This window comes from Apis florea, unplaced genomic scaffold (assembly GCF_048593485.1).
Source record: "Apis florea isolate Af1SG1 unplaced genomic scaffold, ASM4859348v1 contig_2350_pilon, whole genome shotgun sequence".
Taxonomy (NCBI): Eukaryota; Metazoa; Arthropoda; class Insecta; order Hymenoptera; family Apidae; genus Apis; species Apis florea.
The window spans coordinates 8,810,697-8,832,134 of NW_028256565.1; the positions used below are offsets into that span (position 1 = coordinate 8,810,697).

Below are 21,438 nucleotides of genomic sequence, written 5' to 3' on the forward strand. Positions count from 1 at the left end.
TTCATTATCCAAATTAAATTACTTTTTCTTTCTAATACCGTTAAACAGAAATACAATTTTCCGAGAGAGATAAATGCGAAAATGAAATTTCGCTCGCACGATATGAAATTAATCCTGTATCCACGCTTCTCTGATTCCCTTTCAAGTCTCTTGACTTTGACTCCGCCACGGGAAAAGAGAGGAACAGGCGCACACTTTAGATTTCCATGGACGAAACTTATTGGGGGGAAAAAAACTTGAGAAAATACGATTTAATGAAATCGTATTAATAATTCGTATAAGTTATTTTTGATACGATCTTTAATCCACATCGAGTTAATTGGGACGAACAACTGCCAGACCCATGATGGCGGTGGCCAATTAAACCGGGAAATCGAGTTAACCTCGTATTCTTATTCCTCCTCCCCGGATATTGACTTACCTGAGATAAAACCGCGAGATTAAATTGACTTAACTCGCTCTCGTCCTCGAGCGCTCGTGTATCAAATACATTTACATCATCTTCCCTTTCGTTCTAAACGTTGTAACACGTGACGATTGAATTTTATCAGTCGAAGCAAAAATTAAAATTGATCGAATATCTTTGTCATCCAAGATCTCGATCAAAATCTTGCTCTAAAACTTATTTTTCTTCTTCTTTTTTTCTCGAATTGAAATTACGATCACAATGGCGATTAATCGATTAAGAAACTTAAAAGTGTACAAGTATTCGCAAAATTTTTGTCAAAGTTCTCTAACGAATCGGACGAATCGGAAGATCACGAGCTGTTGTTCCATTTCCTGTGGACACAAGTTTTTCTGATTTATGGGCCACCCTTCAAATTACGACTGGCACTGGAGTACCCTTCCTTTTTTCTCCACTATACTGAATCCTTCGGTTGATAGTCGGATCTGTGTTAGCCAAGGTGAAGGACGATCCTGTCCCTGGAATTCTCGATACCTCGATACCTTTTCCTCTATCCGCCTCGACCATATTTCTTCGTTCCCTCGAATGGGAGGGGAAAAAGGGGACGAAGACGGAGAGGTTCCGTTTTCGCAATCCAAGCTTTATCGATATATGGGGCAATTAGTTTGAAGGGGATAAGTGGATAACGAAATATGGGCCACCGTTCGAAGCAACGCTTTGCTCGTATCTCTCGCTTTTGTTTACGTTCTCTCGAAGGAGGAGAATCGTTTCTATTAAGATTTTAATACGGTCAAACCGAGAAGAAAATATTATTCGACGTGTGTATACAAATATTGTAGCTTTCTCTACGCAACGAGATATTCATTCAAACGAGCCAAGTAGAATAGAACGATCGAGGAAAATAAAACGAAATTATTTTTCAGCAATTTAATTTTCTGCTTCCACTTCGTTTCTCCTAAATATAATATAATAATATTCTTGCAAAGGATCAACCAACAAATTAACGATAAAATCTGATCGTAATCCGAGATGAAACTCGTCAAAAATAAATCTAATAAACGAGTCAATAAGCGAATTAATACGATTCTTCGTCGATGAAAACAAATTTCGTTGTCTTGCTCATCTACTTAAAAGCATCTGTTGTGTGCCATCGCTGTGTAAATCGTCGACAACTCGATAAGATCGTAGCTAATTCATAAGAACGAACGAAGGAACGTTGAAATTTGTCAAGCGTTAAACTGGCGTCACAAAAGATATAACAATGATATTAATAATTATTATCAAATTAAATATCGATATTAATAATAATAATAATTAACGAGACTTGGTAATTTTTGCTTGTGCAGAGGCCGAGGTAAGATCGCCCAGGTTCACCGGTTCCGGTTGGCTTGCGTTTCCCGCGCTAAAGGCCGCTTACAAGCACGTCCAATTAGAACTGGAATTCCGTCCCGAGGCGTGGGACGGTATCTTGCTTCTTGCCGGGGAGAGGGACGATCTTCAGGGTGACTTCATGGCCTTGATTCTGCATCACGGATTCATCGAGTTCAGGTAACGATATTACGCTTCCTCGATCGTGAAGCGTACACGAATTTAAACCGGATAAAATGTAAAATAGCTTGGGTGGAAAGTGGATTGTTGATCGATCACGATCACGATGGGTCGAAGTACGATTATTTAAAGGAAAGTAAGTTAGCTTGGAAAGGCTCTTTATTATCCCCTAGTATAAGTATATTTTGAATTTCTTTTCTTAAGTTTGATACTTGGACAGTTTTATGTATATATCCATGTTTTTTGTTTAAAGTTTAAAAAAAATATCGTATTGTTATTATATATTATTTACATATAATTTCATTGTTAGATTTTATTCTTTATATGTACTTTGTTTCGAATATCTCTTGCATTCTGTAAAGCATTATACATTTAAATTTCCACTGGTCTGGTGGATAATAAAATAATAAAATATAATGCATATTTTTTTAAATATCAACTGTTAAATCATTCTTATTCATTTTCCCATTCTTATAAAATTACGAGTATATACCTTCCCTAACGTGGATTCCAATTATTTTTTACTAAAATTTATTTAGTTACACGTTAAAATGAATAGCCATTCGATCTGTCGTTCGATATAATGGTTGTGAACAAATCGAAATTGGAGGAAAAATGGAAGTTAGTTTAGAACGATGTATCGATGGAAGTTGATCGATAGGAGTGGAACGGTTGGCCGCAAATTGCGTGCATCCCTGTCGATGACATATATCACCGTATTATGCCAACTTTCCATAACTTGCCTCGATACGACGGAAGTTTGGCCGAAAACCTCATTGCCCTATTAGCGGCGGGACATCAAAGGATTCGCGCGAAACCGCGATTTGCTTCAATTTGCCGCGAGACACGTTTCCCTATCGGAGGGGGAGGAACGCGTGATCGATAAACTTCGACGAAACTCGACTCGAAGACGCGCTCGTCTGCGCTCGAAGGGTTAATTTTCATCCTTGAGATGCCTTGGATGTAATGGTCCTTCGTCTAAAACTCTCAAAGCCTATCCTTTTAAAGGCGCGAGATTAAAGTATTTTTTTTTTTTTTTTTTTTTTAATTACGAATCGATTTCTACGGAATGGAATATAAAAGTTGGAATATAAAAAAATTTGTGGAATTAATCGGAGGGAGGAGGTTGATATTATGGATTGAAATTATTGAAAATTTTTTAATTAGATAAGAAGCAACGCGAACACGATTTTCATGGGATTAATCTTCGTTCGAAGTTTCGGAGGTAGTAATTTTAAAATTTATTCTCTTTTTTAATCCGCCCTATATACACAAACAGGCTTGGAAACTTTACGTATTTATCGTAGCGTGTTGCTTGTTTTGTGTTTGCACTCTGCTTCTCGGCGAATTTTTAATTATCTTTGCCATAACTCTTCTTTCTCCCGGATATGTATTTTTACTTAATTATATAATTAATACATTACGATAATAACACGCGCAGATATCAATGCACTGCGCGCAACATTCTAACCAGCACATATTTTCACGATTTTCAACTACCGCATAATCCAACTCCGTAATTTACACCACAAATTTTGAAATATATACTTCAAAGTTACTCGTTACGCATTAATTCAAACTTGCAAAATTGATAAACGAATAGAATAAATAATATTTGAAACGAATTACTCAAAATCAAATTTATCAATATTGTATCATTTTGAATATTTCAGAATAATTCCACGACGTATATTCAAAATCAACCGATAAAATACAAATTAAAAAAACTTATCGTAAAAGAAGCCTTGAAATTTCATCTTAAATGAATTTCATCTCGTAGGAGCAAGCCTTCTTAAGATCTGGCTATAAAGTATCGCGTTGATGAACTTGGCTGCCACTACGTTTTCTTAATAAGCGAAGAAGGGAGCGAAAAGAAGTTTTCCCGGTCATTTTTCACCAGATACACTCACCATCGATGACTATGTGGCCATTTCGGTGTAAGTTTGACGGGGCCATTAATTAAGGATCCCCGGCTAATTTTTCGTTTACAGCTTAATAACTCGTGACTAGCCGCCGATTTATGAATCCGGAAGTTCGACTCGTTGGCCACGTCGACGAGCAGGCTGTATTTTATAGTTAATGTTGCCGTTTACCTTCCAAAGTTTTCATTACCGGTGGCCTAAAGGGCCGTTTTTGTAAACTTTGTGGCCAAAGTTTTTTTCTTTTTCTTTTTTTTTTTTCTCGTGTGGTACGATGTATGATTTCGCGTTTTAATTCCACGTCGTAAATATAACAGCGAAGTTGGAAGAAATATCGTGGTTTCATTGTTGTAATTGAAGTTGTGGAGGAGGAAGGAACGATGGGAAAGAGAACAAAGAAAATATTGAAGTGGAAATTTTTATACTCGTCATTTTATATTTTAATGTATTAATTAAATATTCGTTAAATAATTTAATAAATTTATATATACCGTTGCTAAAAATTTCAATTTTCACTTATTTATTGACAACTAATTATTCTTTTTTTTTTTTTTTTTTTGTTAATTCTTATAGGAAAAAATTGATATTATATTTGAATATATTTGATATTTGATCTTTAAACAGGTCTGTGAAATCACGAGGATAGTTTGGAAAATAATTATTTTTAAAAATAATAACGGAGAATAGTATTTAATAATAATGAAGAAATACAAATGCAAGGAGCGAACACGCGACATGTTCTTTTGTTTCAATCTTTGTATCGTTTTTTCATTGTTCCTTCAATACATGTATGTATATATATGAGGCGCGTGATAAAAGAAAATTGCAAGCCATCGAGAGAATAACGAGAGTCGTTAAAATCGAGAGAGAGTTGCCACAGTTTTTAGTCGCATTTTAGTCCGCCCGTTAATGCACTTTGTAATTACTGCATATTTAACGTTACACGTCATCAACATTCATTTATATCAATAATAAATCGTTATTTATGGTCCATAATATTTTCACATTATCTTCTTCCAATACTCCTATGCGCAAATATCTTCAAAAGTATAATATTTATAAGTAGAAATATAGAAGTTTATAATATATAATACATCTATTGCGTTTTATATCATAATTTCAATATCATCGTTCAACTAGCAATTCAATCTTATTACCAATAAGCCTTTGTCCCGTTAAAACATGAAATGACGACGAAATCCTGAAATGTGTTTTCCTCGGCCTCGAAAACGAAAATTTCTATTTAATTATGGAAATAATCGGGCCGAAAGAATAAAAGCCTCGTCTGAATGTAATTTATTCAACGATGCCGTGATAATCGTTCGTCGTTCGCCGATTTCATTTCCATAATTCATTAATCGTGCGCCAAATGATCAATCGTAGAATTTATTCGTACTGGACAAACATCGTTCGAATATTAACCAGCCAAAAAAAAAAAAAAAAAAAAAAGAAAGAAAGAAAAAGAAAAACCTCGCCTAAATGAAAAGCTAAGTGATCGAATTCACTCTCGAACGAATCTAACCTAAATTTCCCAAAATTTCAATTTCCAACAACATTCCATCGTATTTCTCTCAAATTACACTCGACATCGTCGAGATCCCTTCGAACGAATTTGAAAAAAAATTCCTAATCCCAATCGAACTTTGACGACGCTCAAAACGTACAACGATCATCCCTCCCCAATTCGTAGTACGTCGCCACCGTAAAATATTTCCTTCCTAAGCGTGGAGAGATGGCTGAAGATTCGCTTTCGGACGAAATGAAATCTTCTTCTCGCAAGTCAGCCGTGGCTGAGAAGAAGAAGAAGAAGAAGCATGATCCTATATCTGGCCGTGTAGTTACCGTTCGCTTTCAACGGTGGAACAAAGTCTCTCGCCACCCGAGTTTTCCGGCTTACCTATCCAATCTGAGTGGTCTTTTCTTCGGTTAAGCCGCGTTCACGTAACCCGTCGTCGTCCTCGTCTGTGTCTCTCGACCGAGGATAAAGGGGACCGAGGGGGAGGGGGAGGGATGGAAAGCTCAAAGAATCACTTTCACGTACACGGATGTCCGCATTACGGTTACATGCACGGTCGAGCGACGAGCGTGCTCGAAACGGAAGTAATATCGCGTGAGCCCGAGGATCGAGACAAAAATAGGAATTGAGTCCTTGGACGGTGTCCAAAAGATTCTTTCGAGAGGAGGGCGATGTGTGTTCCGTTTTCTTCTCGAATATGCGGGGGGCAAGTTAACTGTTTTCGACACTTGACCCGTTAAGCTTTTGGCTTCGAGATATTAGGAATATCGAGACACGTATATCATAAAGTATCATTTTCGATGAAATTTTGCACGGTTCGTTCACGTTGGGCTAATCCTTTTTTTAGTTTTAAAGAGAACATCTCGTCTTCCATCTTCTGTTTGTTACTTCTTATTTTATTAGGAAAATTAAATTTGATGATGAATGGTTCGATTCCACTCGCTTGTCTGCAGTCAATGGCCAATTAAATATTGATATATTTGTAGGAAATTTTCATTTCAGAGTTCGAGAAAAATTTCATAGAATCGTTTTTCGCTTCAACTCTCTTCCAACAATCGTTTTAATTTCATTGTTCGAGTATCGAACCCACGAACTACGTGACTTTTCTTCTAATGACAGCGAGGCATATAAAAATGTCAAGTGCATCTTGGGGGTCACTATATCGCGAGGAACAAGGTCAGGGTCACGATCCTCGTCGTCATCTCCCCGAGGGAAATATTCTTAATTATTTCACACCAGGCGAAAACTGCGTCACCAACGACTGAGCTTTTTTTTTTTTTTTTGCTTTCCGTAAAGATAAAAATCGTTATTTTCTTTTATTTTTCGAGCCGTGTTACACTCTCACGGATATACATATATATATATATCTCGCAACAATGGCCGAAATTGAATTTCCGTTTCGGGTATCGTCCGTCTGGCTAATCGGCTTTTCTCACGATTGCATCCTCGAACACACTAACTTTCATCACGGTTTAAATTGTTTTAAATACTGTACTCGTAGATAGATATCGTTTATAAATATTTTTTTTTTAATACTTCTCGACGTTGGGCGAGAGAAAGAAAAGAAATTTCGAGATATATCGCGGGAGGAAATTGCGAGGATTCTGCTTCGTTAAGCTGCTCGGGGATGGATCGTTACGGGGATAACGATTTGCAAATAAGGCGAATCGTTTACATTTAAAATGATTTTATATTGTTCTTCTTTGTATCTCGAGCACACGTGAGCGTGTTTGCATTTGCAGAAAATTGTGTATAAGATATTTAAAATTTCGGAATTGTGATAATAGAGAATGGGCGCGGTTTAAAAAATTACGATGTAAGATAGAACGATAATAACGTCTATTTAATAAATTCATTCACGTAACAACATTAATCTTTTCCATTGTTAATTCATTCAACAACAAACGTGGAAAAGGGAGAAATACCTTGATAAAAATTTCGTTTGTATAATTGGTAAATGAAATGAAATCTGCTATCGTTTAATTTAATAAAAGAAAAGAGTAAAAAACACTCGAGAATGAAAAAGCAATTTTTGCTTAAATGAAACGTAAACTGAACACGTAGAAGTTGTTGTTCGTAATGAAAAACGAGCGTGGCGCTATTATAATTCTTAGACCGAAATCGACGAATTGGCGAGCTGCGTGCAGAGGGCGAGCTTTAAAACTTGCAAGTAGCACGCGCGTGCCCCAAGCAGCATGCTATTAATTACGTACTTCGGTTGTGCAGGATTTACGCTGCAGTCGGCATAACTCGTTAAAATTTCTCATTACCATGTCGTTTACCCTCCGACAGTGATAATTACCGCAACTTAGAATCCAACCCTTGCCTCTACTAAGCACGACCTCTTTTCTATCCTTCGTTTCGCTTGGAACGAATAAATAATAAATAGTGGAACGTATACACCGAAAGAAATATAATAATAACTGGAATATTACGATGAAACAAAACGAATCTTTTCTCTTGTAAATAAATTACCAAGATATTTGCAATTAGCATTTCAGAACGAAGTTATCTCAATAAAAAAGACACCCGAAATATTTTATAATTTATAACGTTGCACGATTGTCATTACATTATAATATAGATATCATGAAAAGATCGATTAAAATTACGTTTAAAATTGTCGCTGTGTTTATAAGCCTTGTTTGCGTTTTATTTTTCATAGATTTTTTCAAGAATTTTGAATTTCTCTTTCCTCCAAGTTAGGTAATGGTGAATTATTACTTTCAGTACGGTACGATAAAGTTTCATGTTACTTTCATGGTCGTTAATCTCACGTTTACAGACACTGATTGACATCCCCGTTATGGAATAGTTAATAGATATAATGCTTTTTCATTTCCCCGTCGACACGCACATGATTTTCTGTGTATTATCGACGGGGCGAGCGAACCGGAAGGGTTGTTTAAGAATGTGACGAGATTTTGAAACGAGAGATTAACTATTCTGTTCGTCCCTACGTTGAAATGTTCTGTTCATTGCGGTAATCGTCGAACGATTGTGAAACGTTTTCGTTTCGATTGAAAAACGTTTTTGGAATAACAATCGATCGTGTGTATTTTATTCGAAATGAGCGCATAAATAAATTATGAATTTTCCAAGTCTCTTTACGAATATTTATGACAATATGTATTTCTTTCCATGAAAGTTTAACCTATTGAAGATTTCACTTATCCTCGTTTAATCTCTAATTTCTGTGATTTTTATTTATAATATTTATCTCCCTGATCGAGAGAACATAAAGTTTTATTTATTTAAAAAAAAAAAAACAAAAAAAAATATGAATGAAAAATAGAAAATACTTAAAATAAATAATTCTACGCATAAAAAAGGAAAATGAATAAAAAAATATTCTATACAGATGTTATAAAGTATACATAATAGTCAATTCTTTTTCGATTTGAAATATTTAAATATGAATGAAAAACATATTTCACAGAATAAAAAACTTGATCGTCCATTTTTGTTATTTTTAAAATACTTTTTTATACTTATACCTGATTTCGTGATATACTTGTTCCAATATAAATCGATTTTACTTTAATTTCGTTTTCGAAACATTCAAAACTCTTGAAAGAAATTCTCCACGAGGAAAAACGTTTTAAATTCGCGTATCGATATAATAACGCGCTATATTATTATTCCATAAATAACATTTTTTTTAAAAATCGAAGCTTTTTTTTTTTTTAAGCAAACGATTCTCGAGTCAATGAATTCTTACAGTTCGAGATATTCGACCGATTTCGTACGTTTCCACGTTTCGTGGCGAACCAAACTTCCTGCCAATAGATAAATGACGTGAACAATGTGGAAAGCTTAAATTGGAAAAAACGAAGAGAAATATTAAGGAGGGAAGAAATTTTAATGGCAATAATCGGATAAAATGCCAATCTTTTTAACGATTGGATAAAATTCTTAACCTTTCGCGATGAACTTTTTAAACTATTAATTAGCATATTCTCTTATATTATATTTTTTAATACCAAACGAATCCATTTCTTTAATCGTCAAATATTTATAATTCGTTATAATTCGTTTCTGCTTTAAAGTAAACCGATTAAAATTAAGCCACATTCTGTTTCTTGCTTCGAGATAAAAACATATTTCAAAAAATATATTTAAGATTATTCATTCCTCCCAACAAACTCAGAAATCCAAATTCGTCGATACCTCAGATCGCAAACGATAAAATCTCCAAGCCTTTTAACGCGAACAATCATTCGTGGAAAAATCATGATTTCATAACCAACAGGAGTAAGCCAAAAGGAGACGGACCCCCTAATCCAGGTATTTGTTCGAAGGTTCGATTGTGGGAGCGGAGTCGGCACAGTGAGGAGCACGCAAACAGTGAGGCTGAACGAATGGAACACCCTGACTGTCTACAGGCATCGATGGGACGCCTGGATTCAGCTGAATCAAGAGAAACGGGTCGAAGGAAGATCGAAGGTAAGAATGAATTTTCGACGGCGGGCGTGTGCTTCGAGTAGTCGAAAAAGGGAACGAATTATCGATTATCGATGGAAGGGAGAATAGATTTGTCGACGTGCCACGCAAATACTTAATCGCTAGCCCTCGATTCGAATTAGAATTATCAGGATTTATGCGGGCCGGAATTGAAATCGATGACCGCCTATTCCGAAAGACACGTTCGATTAATGGTTTCGTGAATTTGATACGGCTCTGACACCGGAAATTCGACGTTTAGGGGATGGTTTGGAAAGTAGGATAATTGCGGGGGGATTAAAATATAGGAGAGATAGGGAAAATAAACGGAGCAGGAGGATGAAAGAGTTACCAAGAGTTAGATTATTGTTAATAGATTATTTGAATAATTAAATGAAAATGATTCGAGCTGTATTTTATAATTTTAAAACGAGGAGAAAATTGAAAGAGGATATCGTAAAGCAATTTTGCAATAAAAAAATTAAAAAACTAAATTCTGCACGATCTGTCCCAATACCAAATCTCTAAAATCACAGTTTCGGCAAACACAAGTTATTAAAACTTGGCCGACCGGTTAAAATTTCATTCCGGGTCGAACTTCAACATCTCCCCCCTGGTTTCGATTAAAATTCATGGTCGGATCATAGAGCGAGATCCAAATGACAAATTCTCATTGGCAGATATAACCGGCTTGTCACGGATTGTTGGACAACCGACGTTGATATATAAATCCATTTTTCCTCCCTCGTCTCGTAATTTTCCGCCGGTTAAAAGGCGACGTGTCTCGCTTAGACGTCTCTCCCCTTTAAAATTCCAGGCCGGTTGACGTCTTTGGTCGTTGGGAGACGAGCAAATCTTTTCACGATTCGCGCGCCGTGTATTCTTGCCCCGGCCGACGTCATCGTTATTCACCTGCCTGCAATTCCATCCACGATACACCGTTTTTCGCCGGGGAAAACGTTATTTTCGCAAGGAAATCGTCTGTCTAACGACGAGCCACTCCTCGATCCATCTCCTCCTGTCACTTTCTTCGCGAGAAGAAACGAACTTTGTCGCGTTAATTATCGTTTCTTTCGCGCAATTATTTTTTTTCATTGTATCAGTGAACTCGATACAATAACGAGAAAAAGAAATATCGAGAGGAAAGTTTTATTCCCCATAAATGTGTGTTCGAATCCTTAAGGTCGAGGTTAGTGTTTTATGCTAAGAGATCGAAGAAGGAGAAATTCTTGAGTACCGATATTTCTTACTCGAGACAATTTTAAATTCTAACAGGAGAAAATAAGAATACGATATTATTTCGAAGAGAAATTGCTCCTCTGTTTCAAGTTTGTATAAAATTCTATTCCATTTTTCCTATTCCGTGCAATGTACAAATAGAATTCAATAAGAGAATCCAGAAGGAAAATAGAAAATGGAGAAGATATTCGAAAATGTTGGCGCGTTTAGAGGAAATCTTTCAAAGGGATAACGAAATAAAAAAGAAAGAGATCGAAAGAAGCTTAAATAAACATCGATCAAATTAATTACATTTCCCTGAAACTCGCAAAAATAATATATCTCTACACGCATCGAACTAACCTCAATGTGCAAAAAGCACGATGAATCAGATCAAAGAGCTAGCCCTGGAAGACAAAAATGACGACTGTCGAAATTGACTTACATTGAACATTTTTTCCTGGATGAAAGGCAAGGCCCTCGCGTCTCGTTTGAAAAATACGAGAAGGGAAAGAAAGAAAGAAAAAAAAACATTCGTGAAAAGAATACAAGGGAAAGAGAAACGAGTGTGTGTAAAAGAGAAGGGGAGGAGGAGAAAAAGGAAACAGAGAGGAGGAGCAACGTTGACCCTGTGCAATCGCGAAAACCTGTGGAGCACGGAATAAAGCCGAGACTAGGAGTAAGTGAGTGCAGCAGCATGATTAAAACGGGGTACAATGGGGGAACAATAGATGGCACCCTGTTGTGTGCGAGTCGGAAAAAAAATTTCCTAGAAGATTCACCGTGCGTCAAAGATTTTCCGCTGTTTGCCTCGAAACAAGAAGGTTGTTGGAATATTACTTTCGATCGGTTTGAAAGCGACAGGCCGCGAATTACCCGGCCAAATGGAGCGTGAAAACGAATAGAGACGTACATGGATCCATTCTCTCGCGGACGTGTCCCAAACCGTTTTGATCAGGCGCCAATTAATGGCAGCGTTTAACGCTTCGACAATCGTTCGAATTATGAAAGAGTGGCTCGCTTTGCGTAGTTTCTCGTATCGTTTTAATTTCTGGATTGAATTCGATAGCTTTGCGAGTCGATGCTTCTTAATTAACTTAATTTCTTTTTTTCTGCAAATTTTCTGCAAACTTTGAGATTTTTATTGAATCGTTCGTTTCGGGAACATGAAAATTTTCGATAAGAATAATAAATTGTATCGGATTGTTAGGTTCATCGCGCGTTGGAAGCGCGTAATGTAATGCGATAATTCACGAATTTTCGTGTGTAAACATGGAGATGTTTTTATTTTGATAACGATACGTTCGTCTCGCCTCTCCTGGAACAGGAGAATATTCTATTCGAGTTTGATTGCGGCAGTATACAGTGACGTGTGATAACGTGTACAAGTACAATTAAATCGTAGAAGCACTAACGCAGGAACGAGATAATTAAAGACATGTACATTGTTTAATTTCGATACAATCAACGCGAAATTGGCATCGTGAAAATGGAAGGATAATAAAAAGAAGAAAAAAAAAAGGAGATACAAATCAAGTTAATGCATTATAAAATATACTCTTGCAAAAATGAAATTTAATTCCTAAAAATTCATTATACGAAATAATTACGTATAATTAAATTCTGCTAAAAAAAAAAAAAGCTAATCAAGCCTTTAAATAGAACAGTTGGTAAATTAATTAATTCAACAAAAACATATCTGTATATCTTCATCTATTAAATCACGTTACCGTGCATATTCTCGAAAATTTAAAAAAATTTATGATAAAATTCTCTACCCTTTCTGTGCTTATCTCGGTCTTAAAAAAAAAAAAAAAATTCACACGTCTCTATCATTTTTCCACCGAAATTCTCATATACCTCGTATAATATTTCAAGTATATACGATGTTGTACATCAACGGGAGGGGTATCCATTACTTCGTTCTCTTATTTACTAGAAGAGAAACAAGTAAGGCAAGGGACGAAATCTTGTTCCGTTCTTCAATAACGAAAAACCAGACTAATGTCCATTATATTTCACTATTCCTCTTCCCTCTCCCTCTCCCCTCCAACACGGCAAAAATGATCATTCAACACGCGACGAAATCTCCCTAGATCGCGTATCGCCCCCTCATCGTACGATCGCGTGAAAGGTTGATGCATTTTCAACCCTCTTCCCGTTACATTTATGGTCAGACGTATAAAGACAGATGACCGGCTTTGTGAACGATGAATAATCGAACCACGCCCATCTGGCCACGCCGCGTGTGTGTAATCAGTAAAATGCACGGCCGCCTGTAAAACTTGCCCCACGAGTTTGCTCGATTAAGGAAATTCACCCGATCCCGATGTCGCGTATCGTGTTTATCGATTTTCCACCCTTCTTTATACATAAGGCTAATTTTAAGCCTAATTCACGTATGCCTGTATAATGGAAACTGGGTCGGTATACGATGTTTGTCGCGTACGATGTTCGCATGCCTTTTTATCAAAATTTTCGTCATTGTTTCGTTAACGTCGCGGCGATCAAATGGTTGATTAAAATTTAAATGCGAAATGAGACGCGTGATAATTTATTATCGCGTTATAAATGACTATTGATTTCTTGATTATTTAACGATAAAGATGTTAGCTTTTATTGTATATTGTCGTGTAATTATTGAAAATGGAATTGTCTTTAATGTAACGTAAGGGATTTTCTTCGATAGTGATAAGATAATTGTAAATAGATCGCCTAATAAGGATAAAATAATAAAAAATCCTTCTTGTCAATAACAAGTTAATCTTGACAATATTTGAAACTAATGCAGAATAAAAATGTTAATATATGAATTAGTGTACTGTTGGATCATTATTATTAAATTATGAGTTTTATGAAACATTTGTTTTAAATTTAGTTTGCATTATTTAAACTCCTTAATTTTACCTTGAATTACATATTTTACATATTTTATATTTTAGATTAAGATTTTAATAAGAATTAAGTACATGTGATTAAGTACAGGTTAACAACCTCGAACCATTATAGCCACTATAACCCAACGATTCTAATTAAGTATTAAAACACAAACCTGATACTTGGTTAAAGAAAAAGCCTTATTATTTACAAGCGCAAGGTACAATTTTAATAAATGTAAAAAACTAATAATTCACCGAAAAAAAACTTTCTTCCTTTTATTTCAATATTTATTATCCCCAAATATTTGACTATCCGCGTATTTTTTTTTTTTTTTTTTTCGTTTACTCTCTTTCATTTTTCATTTTAAATATCTCCACAAAACGTACACACATTTACCATATAACAGAGATACATTCGCTTCAAATTACACCGTGAAACTGGCATTCTACTCTCGAATTAAAAGTCTTTAAAAGCTGTCTTATTTTCTGTCTCTTTCTTTCCTCCATCAATCGCTCCTCTTTTCTTCTCCCTTCGTTCTCTCTCTCTCTTTCTCTCTCTTTCAACCACTCTCATAAGACTTGCAAATTGTTTCGTAATAAGTTAGTACGCCGTCTTCTTCGCGGCGAGAGAAAAGAGACGCTACTTTCTTCGACGAGGGGAAGAGTGGTTCTTCGAGTGCTCCTTTTTAAAAACAGAGCCAAGTTCGTCCACGGCCAAGTTTCGCGAAACAATCGGAGAATATTGTTCGGTCACTGCGAGAAAGAAATCTGAGACTTGGCCGAGATATCGCGATTCTTTCTCGCGTGAAAGAGATACCTCTTATCAGTTAATAATTTCGCTTTATTCGCATGGAAAAACATGGCCGTTTTTCATTCCTTTTTAGACTGAGGGGACAATAAGGATCCTAGAGCCTTTTATAAAGAGCGTTTGGGTTGTTATCATTTTTTTTTTTCTTTTTTTCAGCAACATCCAATTTTATAAATTGCTTTCAAGTCGTTGAATTTAAGATTAAGGAAGCAATATACTTGGAACGTTATACGCTTAATCAATTTCTTTAATCCAACTCGAAAAGTTTAAACAAGTTCATTGAATAATTCAAAATAACGAATAATCTGTTCGTTTCTATTGATATTTTTATTAATTCGCTATTTTTTAGAATATATTCTCTCCGTTAATATATAGTTAAATAACCAGTTAAATAAGAAATAGAAATTCATATGTGACTGAACAAGTAGAATAGGTTGAAATATAATCAGACGAGTGGAATAAAGCTCTGTACAATGTGTGAAAGTGGGGTGTGTATAATCAGTTTAGTAGAACATATAACATACAGAATTAGAACAGTAGAACAATTTGCATATATAATCAGTCAACTAGAAGTTACGTATATTATCAATTTACCAAAATGGATAATACGAGTTCGTAATACAGAATAAATTCATGATATCGTTACGTATCAATGAACGTAATTGTTTTCAGAAAAGTAGTAATCAGAGTATATTTCCAAAGAATGAAAAGAAATTATTATAAGAAACGTCTGTAATTTGAAAAAAAAAAAAAAAAAAAAATAGCAATAAAAATTTTCATTCAAAAGAAATAATCTGTCATCATCGAATCATTCTTTATCCCCCGTAAAAATCAATCGAATAGGAAAAACTCTCGAAATTAATTTTAATCGCAAAAAAAAAAAAAAAAAAAAAGAAAAAAAAATTTTATCCCAGACACGTGATCGAAAAAGACGTTAATCGACGAGAGCGGTTTCAAGGATCAGGCCACGACTCGAAGACAGACCGTCCGTTTTCCCAGGAGAGGCGAGTTTAATTACCTTTAAAATCGGTGGACATCGCCGGCAAATGGTTCCGCGAGCCGAGCCCACTTTATCCCAAAGTGCCATTAAGTACTCGGTGTCCTAACGACAGCGTCGTAATTAGAGGAGCTGAGATCCCCCTTTTTTCATCTCTACTTCCGCTTCTTTCCATCTTTCTCACGAATTCTTCTTCTTCTTCTTCTTCTTCGTTTCTTTATTTTTTTTTTTTTTTCGGCGACAAAGTCGACTCGGCTCAAAACAAAGGAGGAGGGAACCCCTTCGTCAGACGAGTCCCTTCTTTCCTCTTCTTTTTTTTTTTTTTCCTCTACTTTTCTTGATATTTCAGCCGTATCTTCCGGTATTCTTTCGCAGTTGATCCCTGGAAATTCATTTAATTGTAAAAAGAAAATGAAGAGAAGAAGAATGTTTGGATAAATTATAAAGATTTGTGAAAGATAATTGGATATTTATGATTTTTTTTTTGTTGAATAAATTAATACAAACGTTTATTAATTACCAGTTTTTTTCAATTTATTGATTCCTTTGAGATAGAAATACAATTGGATTTCTTTTTACACGATTTTTTAATATGTATATATTATAATTATGTATAATTATATTGTTTTGATTTTTCAACATATTTCGTTTCAATTTTGTTCGCATGTTTTATTTATTTTTATAAATGTTTTTCAAGCAATTTTAAAAAAGAATTTTTTTTTTATTTTCCCTGACATTTTTATGTGTTTGTTAAATAAAATGTTTTTATCAAATGCATTTTAAATTGTTTTTTATATTACTTTAGTTTAACACAAGTTTTATATTTCATTGTAAATTAATTGTCATGTAACTTTTTCTTTTTTACACAGCACGCATTCATCGTGCAAAAAGTGATCCACATGTATTATAAAAATTAACAACGTTTAATTGTGAATAAAACAACGATACGATGGACTTGCAAAGGTTAGAATTGAATGGTCTTACGTTTTCGAATATAGAAACTTTACTATTACACTCTGGTGCATTCCAAATTAATATAGAAATTCAAAAATGTTGTTACAAATTAATAAATACCTCTCACCATTATCAAATCTTTCATCCTTGAAAATATTTAACTATTCAAGTAATTAAAAAAGATACATGTGATCTTTTTAAATTTTCGACTAATCCTAGCGTTCTAAATATTATTCTCAACGCAAAGTAAAATATTCGTATATCCCCTTGAAATCGTTTGGTAATGAAAATTCTCCCCCGCGATAATTACATTTTTAAACATTCCCTCGGCGAAACCAGAAACGATATCTTTATTTTGCCTCTGTTGACCGAATAATATGAGCTGTAATAATCTGCTCTGGACACAAAGCACGTTTTCTTGGCCATCTAATTTTCCCGACTTTGTAACGGGTCAGAGAATAACTGGAACTCGTCGCAGTTGCTTTAATTTGTTCCCACGTTCTTTATTTTTTTTTTTCTTCTTCTTCTTCTTCTTTTCCTAACTAGACAGTGACTACGTGGGCACGAGCAAAAATGAGCTTGTAAAAGCTTGTACGTCAAAGTACAGCTGTTTTCCGCACGACTACGGTTAAACATTGATACTTCATTTTCACCACTTCTTCAGAAAAATATATTTCTCGCTTCGTTTGATCACGTACTTTATTATTTCTCAGCAAATTCTTCAAAAACGTGCTTCACTTTCAACCTATTTTTATTGGTCTTTCATTGATCAACCTATTCGTTCGTGTTCTCCGATAATGGATGGATAAAAGCGATTGAAAAGTCGAGAAAAAATTCGTATTACTTATCCGTTTAAAGAATAAGGAAGAGACACTTTTAATCCTTAGCCACAAAAAAGACGAAAGTAAAAGACGAAGAATAAAAAAGAAGAAGAAGAAACACGAAGAGACAAATTTTCAATAAATACCTTCAGTTTCATACAATTCATCCGTTCAAAGAGGAAGAGACACCCCTAATCCCTAGCTACAAAAAACGAATAAAAGAAGAAGAAGAAGAAGAAGAAGTATAAACCGCGATACATCTGATATTTTGACCGCAGAGACCGAGATTAGTTGGTAAAAACTTCTCTGCCCTTCCGTAAAACCCTCGAAGTCGTTGAAAATTAACCCTCTCCCCCACCCTGGACGTCAGCTTAACCGCGTCCGAGGAGGACCTCTGTCGTAACGAACACGGCAAACTCGGTGTTCCGTGGAAAAGAATGGAAAAAAACAATGAGAAATCGGATTTCATCGTGTCGTCTCGCGAAATCGCTTAAAAACCACGGATCATCCCTAACGCTCTCCAACGACCACGTACCTGTCCCTCGACCCCAACTTGGGGTTTCAACTCGCGAGCACGGTTTCGCGTGAAAAAGTGGGTCTCGACCGATTACTCGGGATCGAGGGAAGGAAAATTCTACCTTGTTCCGCAACTTTCCCTCCTTGGGCGAAGAATTCTTTGGGGAGGAGAAAATGATGCGATCGATGAAATTGACTGGATCAGACAGGTAAATTGGAATTACCTGTGAAGGAATAGATAGGACGGTGTGATCCATAAGTTAAAGGAGAGGAGTGTAAATGATAGGGATGAAAATTAATTTTGTATCTTGAAGCTTGATGGAAGTGTCCTACAATTTGTTTCGAATTTCTAATTAAATGGGAAATTGGCTCATTAAATCAATCCTTCCAAACCACATTTCCAAAATGGATGGAAATATCCGTCTCTTTAGAAACGCTTGTATATTTTTATAAAGCTTCGAATAATACGAAATTTATCAGATTTGCGCGGGGAAAAAAAGCGGATCTCTCGCTCGAATTATTATTAACAGAATTTCCCGCAAAATGGGAACACGAATCGCAAACTTTTCATCGCGTGATTGATAATACGATAAAACGGGAAACGGGAGAAAGAGGAGGAGGAGGAAGAGCGCCGTTGATCGCATTTCCCTCTCCCCCCCAAAAAAAAACGTATTTCCTCTCGCGCGAAACAATGAAACAGGCCAGGATCGTTGATAACAACGTCGAGGGAAACCGTATTTACCGCGCGATGCGTCTTTTTTAAAAAAGACGCGAAATGGGGAATCACGCGTTTCCGGAAATGAATTTTGCCCCAAGTTTCGGCGAGGGGAACAACATCAAAGAGGTTAAACCAGCGTCTATGAAAGAGCGTATCCTTTCACCGTGGGCTGGGAATCTCATTTGCTCTGATACGCGTATGCATTTCTCTCGTGGCTCGATGTTAATCGTGGCCCGTTTCGCTTTCATTGCGCGTCAATAAGCGAGAGAGATTTCATCCCGCCCTTTTCTCGCGACCTCTTATTTTTCGTAATGGCATGGCCCCGGCCGAGTCTGTCGCGTGTCGCGTTGAAAAGATTCGCCACTTTTTTTTCAAACGAGTTTTTTGAAAATTTTTTTTTTCTTCTTTTTTTTTTAAGTTATACATTCATTTATTGATCATTTAATAATAATTAGGAGTATAATGAGGAATGATTTATTGTAGAAAGTTTGGAAGTCAGGATGGTATGGTATACGTTTCATAAGTTAAAACTTGTTATCGAATTTGGAAAGTAAAGTTGAAGAAAGCTTTTGTCCTTAATTCTCTGCGATTTTATTATTTGTTAATGACGGTGCATTTTTTTTTTAGAATCGTCGAAGACAATTAACTCTGTTATCTTATTTTTGATTTTTGTAATTCGAAAAAATATATACAGAAAAACTCTCGTTGATTAAAACTCGAAATAAACTAATCTAGAGAGATATCTAGACAAATGGAGCATGATTGAAACTTTTATCCATTTAACAACGTTAGTCTGTTTTTTAAGAAAAAGAAGAAATTCGGTTCCGAAAAATCGTTAGCGAAAAAGTTTCGAAGTAGGACAGGGAAATTAAAAGTCGAAAAGTCAATTACAAGTTATCATTACAGGCCGTGTTACGAAAGAAAAATCCAAGGATTCATTCCGATTAAAACAAGCATTACATCGTACACTCGTGTGTAAGAACAGAATTTATCGTAGCTCTCTCCGTTTCTTTTTTTTTCCAAAGTAAAATGTTTCAACAGTTATCTCTTTGTTTAATAAATTCGAGATTCGTGCAACATGTGCATCGTGGATATTTCCTATTTTATGGCGATTGATACACGCGATATGAACTTTTTCCAAAAAACGTGAAAAATAAAAAAGAATTCTCCGTACGACCGATTTTCGTTTTCGCCCAAGAGTATCGGTATAAATGTCGTCGTTAGTATGCACAGCAGCCATTTTGGATCTTGTTACATTTTTCATCGTTTTACGATTGTTTTTTGTAGTTTTGCACGGAAAATCAATATTGGAAATCCTCTTCGATTTTTGTCCACCTCTCGAATATATTAAAGACACAAAGTGAAAAATGGTTTAATCTGAACGATACGATTTCGTATAAACGAGATATAAAGATATAATTAGCTCGGATTTAACAGAGTGGAAGTTTTATCTTTGAATTTTATCCCGTAAAAAAATGATTAATTAAATTCGGTATATGATTCGTTATGGAAAAACGAGAATATAAATTTTGTCAGAATTATTAATGAGGAAAAAAGAAATTTGTTAATAAATTCGTTCGATAGTGATAAATACTCGAATTTCCATTAACGAATGTATTCGATCTTATATACTCGATTATTAATTAATCATAACGATAGGTGAAGATTGAATTTAATAAATATTCAAAAAAGAAGTTGAATATTTCATCGATGCTACCTCTTTGATCTATCTACACTAGACTTTCTAATAAAATTTCTATACCTACAAGGTTCTATGATTGATATACAATCAAGAAATGGTCAAATACCGTTGATTCTCCATGTAAAAATAAAAACTTTCTAGACTAATCGAGTTGAATAAATATATGTCTATTAGATGAATTTTCAAATTTATTTTTTTCGGTGTTCCCTTTCGAACGAACGATTATCGTTATCTATTTTCTCTGATAAAGGATAAAATCCTTTGATCGATCATTTACTCCAATCCAATATAATTTAGTTACATCGAAAATCAAATTTCAAATAAAAAAAAACTTATTCCACACTTTCGAAATTTTCACTCACAAAAAATAAATCCCCCTTCTCCAAGCAATTCCTCGTAATTCAAAATCGAAACTAGAGAAAGGCCTATCTCAAAAATTTTAATTGGAAAACTATCCTTTAATCTCGAAAACAAAAGATTCGATCAAGACTTCTTTTTCGCGTTATCTACGCTATCAGTCGATCGGTCTTTCCACGAGTTTTCGAACGAGTAGAAAAACCTTTTAAACGATCTTACAGATGATTCCCGGCTCCTTAAAGTTGGTTCTCCCAAAACTTTCGAGACTTCTGTAAGTGCATTAACTTGAAGGCTGAGGGCTAAGATTTGTACATGTATTCTCCTCCTCCCTTCTCTTTGTGTATTTCGATACGTACATACAGAGATACACGCAACACCCGCATCAGGAGAGGTGAAAATACAAGAAACTCTCGACAGATACATTCAGACGCGGTGGTTAAGCAAATATGGGCTAGTGGATGCATAATCCACGTAAATTGCAACATCTATCGTGTCGATGCCTGGTAAGATGCCTGTTCTCGTTCCTCCTGGATGTTACTACATTTTACACGTGGTTACTTTTTAGGAAACGCGAGCGAGTACCATTTTGGGTGAAACGTGATACTCCCGAGAGGAGTATCGTGAATCTCGACAATT

General features: G+C 35.4%; 1 protein-coding gene and 1 long non-coding RNA gene across 3 annotated transcripts in view; one reads left to right on the forward strand and one right to left on the reverse strand.

Annotated features, from left to right (window-relative positions):
• Positions 1-21,438, forward strand: part of LOC100869438 (EGF like, fibronectin type III and laminin G domains protein pikachurin) — a 178,255-nt gene that overhangs the window by 128,324 nt on the left and 28,493 nt on the right. For both annotated transcript variants that reach the window (XM_012490752.3, XM_003696280.4), the window contains exons 6-7: positions 1,753-1,954; positions 9,691-9,835. In XM_012490752.3, the coding sequence (XP_012346206.1) occupies positions 1,753-1,954; positions 9,691-9,835 (347 nt within the window). The remainder of the gene's footprint in view (positions 1-1,752; positions 1,955-9,690; positions 9,836-21,438) is intronic.
• The window catches only part of LOC147658191 (uncharacterized), a 47,117-nt gene that overhangs the window by 18,015 nt on the left and 7,664 nt on the right, over positions 1-21,438 (reverse strand). Inside the window, exon 2 of the long non-coding RNA XR_015290938.1 lies at positions 15,756-16,116. This is a non-coding gene — a long non-coding RNA (uncharacterized LOC147658191). The remainder of the gene's footprint in view (positions 1-15,755; positions 16,117-21,438) is intronic.